The sequence below is a fragment of the Neospora caninum genome, chromosome VIIa (genome assembly GCF_000208865.1).
Source record: "Neospora caninum Liverpool complete genome, chromosome VIIa".
Taxonomy (NCBI): Eukaryota; Apicomplexa; class Conoidasida; order Eucoccidiorida; family Sarcocystidae; genus Neospora; species Neospora caninum.
This window is the reverse complement of record NC_018393.1, coordinates 434233-443453: the sequence shown is the minus strand read 5'-3', so window position 1 is coordinate 443453 and position 9221 is coordinate 434233. Positions and strand designations below refer to the sequence as shown.

General features: G+C 58.5%; 1 protein-coding gene across 1 annotated transcript in view; it reads right to left on the bottom strand.

Moving 5' to 3' along the window:
• Positions 1-1444: 1444 nt before the first annotated feature.
• Positions 1445-9221, bottom strand: part of NCLIV_019760 (conserved hypothetical protein) — a gene marked incomplete at both ends in the record, with an annotated part of 16054 nt that continues 8277 nt past the window's right edge. Inside the window, 9 exons of the mRNA XM_003882170.1 lie at positions 1445-2530; positions 2661-2717; positions 3254-3683; positions 3810-4030; positions 4404-5938; positions 6431-6706; positions 7055-7386; positions 7847-8218; positions 8485-9006. Of these exons, the coding sequence (XP_003882219.1) occupies positions 1445-2530; positions 2661-2717; positions 3254-3683; positions 3810-4030; positions 4404-5938; positions 6431-6706; positions 7055-7386; positions 7847-8218; positions 8485-9006 (4831 nt within the window). The remainder of the gene's footprint in view (positions 2531-2660; positions 2718-3253; positions 3684-3809; positions 4031-4403; positions 5939-6430; positions 6707-7054; positions 7387-7846; positions 8219-8484; positions 9007-9221) is intronic.

Genomic DNA, 9221 nt, shown 5'->3' with positions numbered 1-9221 from the left:
ACGGCCTACAACTTCTTACTCTTCAGCCCTTTTAAGGATGAAGACTCGGACGGGCGGCGCGTTGTATGCGCTCCCCGCATCGCTAAGTTCGAGGGAACTTAGGTTGTAGCAGGCTTCGGTGTTGTTGAAAACTCTCGGGTAAACGGTTTTATCTGCAGTCTGACGATTTAGCTTCTCTCCTGGACGGTAGTGGGTATGCCACCCAAGTGTAAACCACGGAATTGTAGAAATGCTTCCACATTTCAAGCAGCTTTTCGCCACTCCGAACCACCGCAGGTTTCCTGTTCGAACCGCGTTCGAGTTTGACAAGGAGACCGCACTGCTGACGCAAATTAGATACGGGAAACACGGTTATCCCTTGAATGCTGAGAAAACTCCCCTCAGACCAGGAATGGGTCCCCATGCATGCGTGTCACAAGACAAACCTACCGCCACTCGGGCCCCCTACAGCGTCTTTTTTCTTGATCCTTGTGAAGAGTGGCGAGTCAAACACGGGCAGACATCAGAAACGGGGGGGAGCACTTGGCGTGGTACGCACAAGGGTAAGTGCCTAAAAAACATCTCGATCGTAATGACGCACCGATCGATCTTTTTACTCAACGGAGTACACCCAATTCTTCTCGCCACCACGTTCAGTTGGTGATATGATGCTCGGCGCGGTTTCCAGGGATGCCTCTTCGGGAGAGAGGCGCATTGGAGATCGTTCACTTCTACGTAGGCACGTTTTTTTGTTTCCTTGTGCTCCTTCCAGCGAGGAACGATGCCTTTCCGCACTTCCGACGGCTGTCGACGAAGCGGTCGCCCCTCTGGCCGACGATGAATCGAGAGACCGCCTCTGTCGACGTGCATCGGCGATTCCTCGTGGGCCCGCGTCCGAGAACACAGTCCGATTCACGCCTCCGAGCGACACGTCGTCACGTTTCAGGAGACTGTTTGGAGAGGGGAAACACACTCCTCTACCCTCGCCTGAAGGCAGCACGGCGCTCGCCAGCTCAACTACACTCCGGTGTGCGCCTTCTACAGACGGCAGGCTTTCTTGGCCATCCCTCGAACCAGGGGTTGCCAAGTCTGTCACACTCTTGCTCCTGTCGGCACCCACGACTCTTAATAGTTTCGCGGGCCCCTCGGGACTCGCAGGTCGACATCGGGGAATCTGACCCGACCCGCCATTCCCGGAGATCCCTCGGTCAGCGAGAGCGTCTGCGCTTTTGTAGCCCGCCGACCGAGGAGAGCCAATGTACGAGGGCTCAGACACCCGAGAGGCAAAAGACGCCCCAGTGTGTGAGTCGGGGAGCTCTGACACGGGCTGATGACCACTCAGTTTCGATAGACTGTCTAGGTGCTTATGGAGCAAATTTGTGGCATGTGTTCCTCCTCGCAGAGTTGTCTCCTTGGACCTGTGTCCGTTACCCGTTACGCGAAAAGCGGAGGTGTCTCTTCTCACTTTCGGTTGCCTGGGGTCGAAGGTTTCTTGGGTCACCCGCGTGGTCTCTCGCGTGAACTGCTGAGAGATTGTCTCGTGCACGTGCGTCTCCGAACGGTGCGGATCAGGCTGTCCAAGCCTTTCTGCCGCACTGGCAGACGCGGCATTCGACGCCTCAACTCCGCCGCCTCCCGCTATTCCCGCAAGCACGGAGCTGTCGTGTCGCGACGGAGGTTCTCTGCCATGCGTTCCCAAGGCGGCTTGGCTGCACGCCTTCGCTCCCGCGTCGTCTGTCTCTTCCTTCGAGTGTCTCTTCTCGTGAGCTCTCCCTTCCTCCTCTCTCGACAGTTTTTCCCGCTCCACGGGGTCTTCGCGAGCTCGAGGGCCAGCGCCGGCCTCTCCATGTCTCCTGACCTCTTGAGTCAACACGGCGCCGGAACGGCCTTCACGGGCCTCGTGCTTCCCCGCAAGCAGACCTGGTCTCCTATCGGGTCCGCTCTCTGGTCGTTTCGTGTCTCCGCCGCCCCGACCGAATTGAGGGACTTCGATTTTGAACATATTCGCAACGGCGTCGAGATTCACCCATCGCTTTCCCGAGGGAAAGGACGCCGCCCAGTGACTGTCTCCTCGGGACGCGCCGCGCGCGACTTGCTCTCCACCCTGTACCTCCTCGCCGCTTCGGCCTTCCACGTTTTCCACACTCAAGAGACCGACGCAAGCTGGGCCAGCTGCCCACGCGCACCCTGTTCTGCCGCGCCCTTGGTCGGGCACTGGAAAGACGTCCATGAGAGCGACCGACCGTGTGAGGAAATCGACGAGCCGGTCTCTCCAAGTCTTCGCACTGGTCTGGCCTCTCCCAAAGAGCCTCGCGCCGTCACTCCCCGAATCGGCAGCACACAAGACATCTTGCTGCTCGAGGTCCACTTGCGCTCGACAGAGGCGCGCGCGAATGTCGCTCAAGTACGGCTGCAGAGAGAGGTCGTCTGCGGTGTCGAACGGCTGCTGCGCGACGAGACAGAAGGCGTTTCGGAAACGCGAGCGAAGGAGATGCAGGGCCGACGCGGTCTCTGGCGCTGCATCACCGTCGCCCACATGTGCGAGCGGATCCTGAAAACGCGAAAAAACAGACAGGGCGCCGAAAGACACCATCTCGATTCACAACTTCCAGATTCGACGCAGAATGGGAAACAACCCCGACACGATGAAACGCACGGTGGGTCTTTCCCGTCGTTCGTACCTGGAGAGGCGCGATGAGGCGCCGCTTCATCAGCTCGGCTAGCTTCGCTTGCTCCGCCTGAATGAAACAGCCAAAGACACGGCAATCGCAGAAACTGATTTAACTGTCGACACGGCATACCTAGGGCAGTCTCTTGACACAACAGAGTTGCTAGCGATCCATTCCGTAGACGGCGTGCATGCCAGTCACTCTACTGTCGGCACTCATTTAGTGGTCTTTCGTCAGAGAAGATTGCCTGCGCCAGTTTCATCCTTCCCGAGAAAAGCCGTCCCCGTTGCGTGCATGCAAGAGACTCGTCAAGACTTGGTTTCGGCGTCAGGCCAAGTGCGTCAGCGAAAAATGCCTGACAATGACTGGAGACTAAGCGCGCGCGGCTGCGAGCATCGACTCCAAGATGCGTTTGTCCCTACAGCACCCCGTTCTCTGTGCGATGCTGAAACCACCTTTCCACTTTTTAGGGCTGTACCGTGATAAGTCGGCCGCACAAGACTCCCAGCACGACCTACACCGGCGCCGTCTGTAGAGTGACTCTCTCTTTGAATCCCCAGCATAGTGCTCTTCTCCGTTTCCATTTGTTTCTTCTTCGGGCTTACATCGACAGCGGACGCAACGAACGTCTTGACTTCTTCTCCAAAGCACAGCCTCTTTTCTCGCCGTCCCTCCTCTCCGGTTCGCCGCTCTTTCCGCTCTCGCGGCGCCAGACTCCCCGTCGTCTCCTCGCTTTCGGAAGACAGTGTCCTCTTCTTCTTGTCGCCTTCCTGGACCTCGTCCTCTTTCTCCAAAACGTCCTTGCCTTCCTCTGCCCGCCGTGCCAGTGCAATGCATGCGCTGCAGCTGAAGCCGCGGAGGCCCTCCCGCGCCTCGGACGCTCCCTTTACTGCTGCTTCGAGGGCGGCGAAGGCTGTCGGGGCCCCCGCTGAGGAGAGCGGATCGGCGCTGGAGAGAAGAGTTTCCAGTCGCTTTCCTTGCACCGACGTCGAGGAAATTCTCTGCGCCAGCAGATATTTCCCCAGGGCTTCCGAGCTGCAAACACACACGGCCAGAGAGACAACAGACTCGAGTCTGCGCGTGCGCGGGCTTCTCTAGCCGCCACCGTCTGCCCCCGAAAAGACGCATCCCCGGCGCTCGGCGCCTCCTGTGAATGCTCACCAAAAACGCACGAGCGTGTGCATGAACAGACGGAAGTAGATGAAGGCGAGAGACCGTTGTTTCTCGACGAAACTCGCAAAGCCGCTCCGGCTGCGCCCTGCTGGCGCCCGCCCTGTCTCGGCTTTCTGCGTCTCGTCCTCGACCAGTTTCTGTCTCTGCTGGAGCGTCACCACTGCAGCCTCATGGCGCCCTTCAAGAATAAACCAACTCGAGAGGACGGCCTGCATAGAAAGGCACAAGCACCACTCTGTTCACGACTGGAAGCGAAACACGACAGCAGAGAGTCGCGGGAAGCAGAAACCCCGAATCAAACGATACCTTTTCAAGACGGCTCTGCCTCCAGGCCAGCAGCCCGTCCACACACACACAAGGATGCCGCGCCCCCTTCCTAGCACATCTGGGATGCATGCACACGAAACCCTATATATATATATATATATATATATATATATGCTTGTAAACATCTCCCCTATTTTCGCATGTCGAGACATCTAGGTCTACCTTGCAAGAGACACAGTCTTACAGCTGCAGAGAAGCATAAACATATCCGGATTGGCCACAGATTGGCACGCGTTTCGCTTTCCGGGTTCTCACGTGGACAAGCTGAAGAAGGTGGTCCTGGGGAATGACCTGCTGGAGTCGTTTTCGCTCCGAGAGCACTTTTCCTTCTGCGAGGCTTTCCTCGCGCGATTCTTTGCTCGACCACTCACAGCCGTTCCGCGAGGCCCCGTCCCATTTTGCGTCTAGGAGTTTCGTCGTGACGCGTCTGTGGATCTTGGAGAGGAACCGCCAAGACGTGTCCGCATTTAGGTCCGGGTACATGCCGTGCATCTGCTCTCCGGCAAGTGTGAACACAAAGGCGACGAGACTGGTCAGCGAGGGCAGAGAGCCGCGCAGCATGTTTTTTCCGAGGCACTGATTCAGCAGCGTGGTGACGAGGAGGCGCGGCAACAGCAGCTCTTTGGCGGCGGGCGCTGCCGCTTTATAGACGAAGGCTTGGTACCTGGACATGCACAGAAGCAGTTGTTTGCATGCGCGGGCCATCGCCGTCGGCCCGAGGAGTTCGGCACTTGCCCCTTCGCTTCCTCCCGCCGTTCCTTCTTCCCCGTCTTCTCCGGGCGCCGCTCCAGAGACTTCCAGAGGCTTCCACTGGAGCAGCGCGCGCGGCGCCTCTCGCGCAGATGCCTTCGCGGAGGACGAGGGCGGCTCTGGCGCCTTGCTCGGCGCCAGCAGCTTCCGGAGGAGGACCTCGAGAAGCAACAGAAGAGACAGTATCGTGTGGAAACTTGCGATCGCCACGGAAGTCGACCCGTCGAAGAAGGCCGGATTGAAAATGTTGTCCAACCCGTGAAGCAGGCTTTCAAAGAGAACGGAGGAGACCAGAGAAGACGCTTCCGCGTGAAAAAGGACCGCGTCGGCCTCCGCCGACAATCCCGCCAGAAACGCTCCAGAGGACGACGTGGCAGCGACTGGGCTGTTCGCTTGGGCCTTGGCAGCGCGCGAAGCGAAAAGCTGCTCGACGACGGCACACAGCGGCAACGCCCGAGAAGCGTCGCCGTCTCGCGGTCCCCAGTTCTCTTCTTCGCGCCGAAGGGAAGCGAGGGAAGGGAAGGTGAGCGGCGAGCCGGAGTCCACAGAGAAGTCCGCGCACGCGCGCGTCGTGGTCGGATCGAGAGGGATGTTTGTGAAGAGATAGAGCAAGCAGTGCGCCGCTCGCTCCAGTCGAACTACGTCCTTCTCGTACAGCTCGCCGCACCACAACTTGACCATCGACACAACGGCCCCGACAAGGCCCTCGTCCGTTTTCTCTTCGCGCCCCGCGGGGCGGTGAAGAAGCGAGAAGGATCTCGGCAGCTTCTCGAGGGGGCCCTCAGGGTCGACCCCGGGCGCCGCGGCCGGCGCAGACGAGGCGGGGAGGAAGCAGGGGAGACAGTGGCAATTTGCGTGCGCCTCCTCTGCCCGCATTTGCTGTGCAGCGATCGAACCCAAAGCCTTCACGCTCTGTTCCCGGTGCGCCGTCTGCAGCGAAGAGAAACACGCTTCGGCAGCCTCTTTCGCTTCCTGGACTTGCGCCAAGACGGGCTCGAAGGCTGCACCAGACCTGAGAGCCGTGGTCTGCCTGTCCGTCTCTGGGAGAAGCAAACAAAAGAACCCGCGGCAATTAAACTTCTCAAGCGCCTTCCTCTCGCCTGCCAAGCCGTAGGCGCAAAGACGGAAAAGAGGGCAAGCCCGAAGGGAGAAAGAAAGGCTCCATCTCGACCGCAGAGTTGCTCACAGAACGTCGCGAAAAAGGTTGCATTCGCTCCACGTCAAAGAACAGCTACCAAAGACAGCCGACAGGCACGAGAACAAGAGAAAAGACGCTGACCAGACGTAAAGGAATATCTGGAGGGATGCATCATTCAGCTCTCGCTACACACGTCTATACCGTGGAGATCACGCGGTACCCTGGGGGCACACATTCACTCGACGTGCAAGTCAAGACGAGAAAAAAGCGGTAGGCGCACGCGATCTGTCCTTCAAGCTCTGTCTGTCCCCGAACCCGCCTCGGTGTGCTGTGTGGAAGGAGACGCGCGCGCGGACAGTCAAGAGTTTCCTGGACTTTCAGAATCAAAGCGTACCTCTCATGGTGTCCACTAACGCCTGCTGTTCCTGTCTTCGTTCGCGGATCAGGTTCTGCAGTCCAGTGTCCAGGAAATCGAAGTCGTCTTTCCCTCTCGCGCCTTCGCCTTGTGCGGCCTCTCTCTTCCTTTCTTCTGGTTCGGCTTCCTGCTTCGGAGTCTTCCCCGTCGCTTCTTTTTCTGCGAGATCTTGAGCGCCCGCGAGCGCCGGCGGCTCCAGCGCCTGCGCGCTTTCTCTTTGCTCGTTTTTCGTCGCAGTATCCGGTTTCTCCTTTCCTGCAAAAGGCGGAAACACAAAGGCACGATGACGCGGAGGCCGAGGAGGCTGGAAACAAGAGGAAAGGCAACGGGAAAAAGACCGAGGCGCAAGGGAAGAAAACAAAAGAAGCGAAGAACGCATGCTGGCACTCTCCGCCGTTCTTCTCTCGGTAAGGAGGGGGGAAGTTCGGAGACAAAAAAAAGTGGAAAGAAAAGTTGAGACGAGGACGGCGGGTGTTGGGAGGTAAAACAAAAAATCCTTTCCTTCTCGTTCTCCTCGCCACCTCTCGAGTCTCCTCCTCCACGTCATCCCCCGTCTCTGCCGCCTTCTGCGGGTTCTCCCGTGTTCGCTCTCCTCTCGCGTACCTGGTGGGGCGCCGTCTGCGCGTTTCGGCTGCGCGAGTTTCTCTCTGCTCGCCCCGCGACTTCGCTCTCGCGCGAGGCTCGTACTGCCGTCGCCTCCCTTCTCCCCACGCCCCAGCCTCTCCAGAGACGAGGACACCCGAGAGGAGTCCGTCCTTCGCTGAGAGACAGGCAGCGAAAGCGCCACGGGGACCGGAGCGGCGAAGACGTAGTCGGAACAGCGCTCGTGAGGAGGAAGGGGAAAACACGAGAGAGGAGCGACAGCCGACGCAAGGGACTTGCCAAGCTCGCAGAGGCGGCTGCGGAGCTCTGCCGTCAAATGCAGAGACGACGCGCTGCACACAAATCGACAGGCGACCGCGAGACGCGAGGGAGTCACGCAAGCGAAAACGCGCCGCGAAAACCGTTTGCACGACACGCCTTGACTCGCAGGCAAGAAACGTAACTGGCCAAGCTCCAGTCTCGCCAACATCTCCCCCAGCTAGAACTTTTCCAGCTGAGAACTTAGCCGTCGGTACACAAACCCCCGAAAGGCCCCTGGGGCGCTCCCGCGCTTTTGCTCCGTCCGACCAGCTCCACGCATCTGCAGGCTGACCACAGATTCACCCTTAGATAGATTTTTTTCTATTTGCATATGTAAATGTATATATATCTATATATAGGCATGCGTTTATTCGTTCATTCGGCGTCTAGTTGCCTCTTCTTTCTCAGACATCCACAAAGATTTACATGAATCTGTATACCTCATGTTACATGTGGGTGTGAGCTTCGGAAACGCTCGGGACATCGGCTTACTTGAGGACGCCTCCCTTGGTCACTGAGTTGCAGAGAGCGAGAGCTTTGAGGGCGATTTCCTTCAGCGAGAGACGCTCGCCTTCTCTCCGTTCTTTGTCTTCGACAAGCACCGGACCCGTGAGGATCTGACAGATGCGCGGAACCATTTGCCCCAGCAGGAACTCGGCGAACTGCGCCTGGGCGGCTGCATAGGCGGGGAAAGTGGAGGAGAGCTCTACCGCAGAGAAGGAAAGCGCCAGCGACGATTTCTCCCATTTCTCCCACGTCGCCCCCTTCTCGACTTTCTCGCGAACCGAGAGTGCAAAGGGCGAGGCGAGACGCAGGTGGTGTTCCAGCGCCACGCAAACTGCTTCCAGAACGTCATACACGAGACTGCAAAAAAGCGGAGAAAAAAAACAGATCAACATGTCTTTCGGACTCTGCTGTATTTTCGCTTTGCGTTTTGGTTTTGCATCATCACCATGCCAGCGCCACATCACAAAGATGAAGCGTGTTTGGTGAACAAAACGTACACGACTCAAGTTGCGTTACGTCCAAACTTTACTCTGGCCACGCTTCCTCCCGCCCGCTCCACGCGGTCGCCTCTCTTCTTCGTCGCCGGTCTCTGCGCATCTCCAGGGTCTCGCATTTCCGCTCACTTTCGGTTCTTGGTTTTCGCCAGCTGTCTGTGCAGCGTACAGACGAGCGCCGCGGGTTCTCCCGCCACAGTCGCGAGGAGGAGAAGGAGCTCACGAATCACTGTTTGGTGTTTTTCCTGGACAAAGGCGGCTCCAGTTGGCCAGCTCTCGCGCCCCGAAGACGGCACTCGAAGGGGCGACGAGACCGACTTCCGCCGCTCGCCCTTCTCTCTTCTCTCTGTCGCTTTCTTCCCCTGCAAAACTTCGTGGAGAGCCGCTTGCGAGCGGAGATCGAGGAGGAGCGCAGAAGCCGCCTGCTGGTCAGTCAAACTCAGACGCAAGTGGAGCGACTGGAGCGTCTGTAGAAGAACACCCAAAACCACTAGCGGTGCCGCCACCGTGTAGCGACACTCGCGCACGCCCCCCAGAGAAAAGCAAGAAGAGGGAGGGAGCGAGGGGGGGAGAGACAGCGATGGAGAGGAAGGGAGGTCCTGAGAAGGCGGCGCGAGACCGCGGGGAAAAGTGGGCGAGCTCTCTGCGACGCTGAAGGAAAGACCAAAACAGAGAACGAGCGAATTTCCACGCGTCGGAAACTGCAGACGGCCAAGGCGTCTCGGCCTTGCTTTCGACCCTCGAGTTCAATGTTTCTTTCTCGTCCAGAGAAACTCGAACAAAAAGATGGGTGGCTCTCCACACGTCCGGCCGACCTGGGAACCGCCCCTCACGCATGCTTCCCCCCTCTCCTGCTCATAACTTTT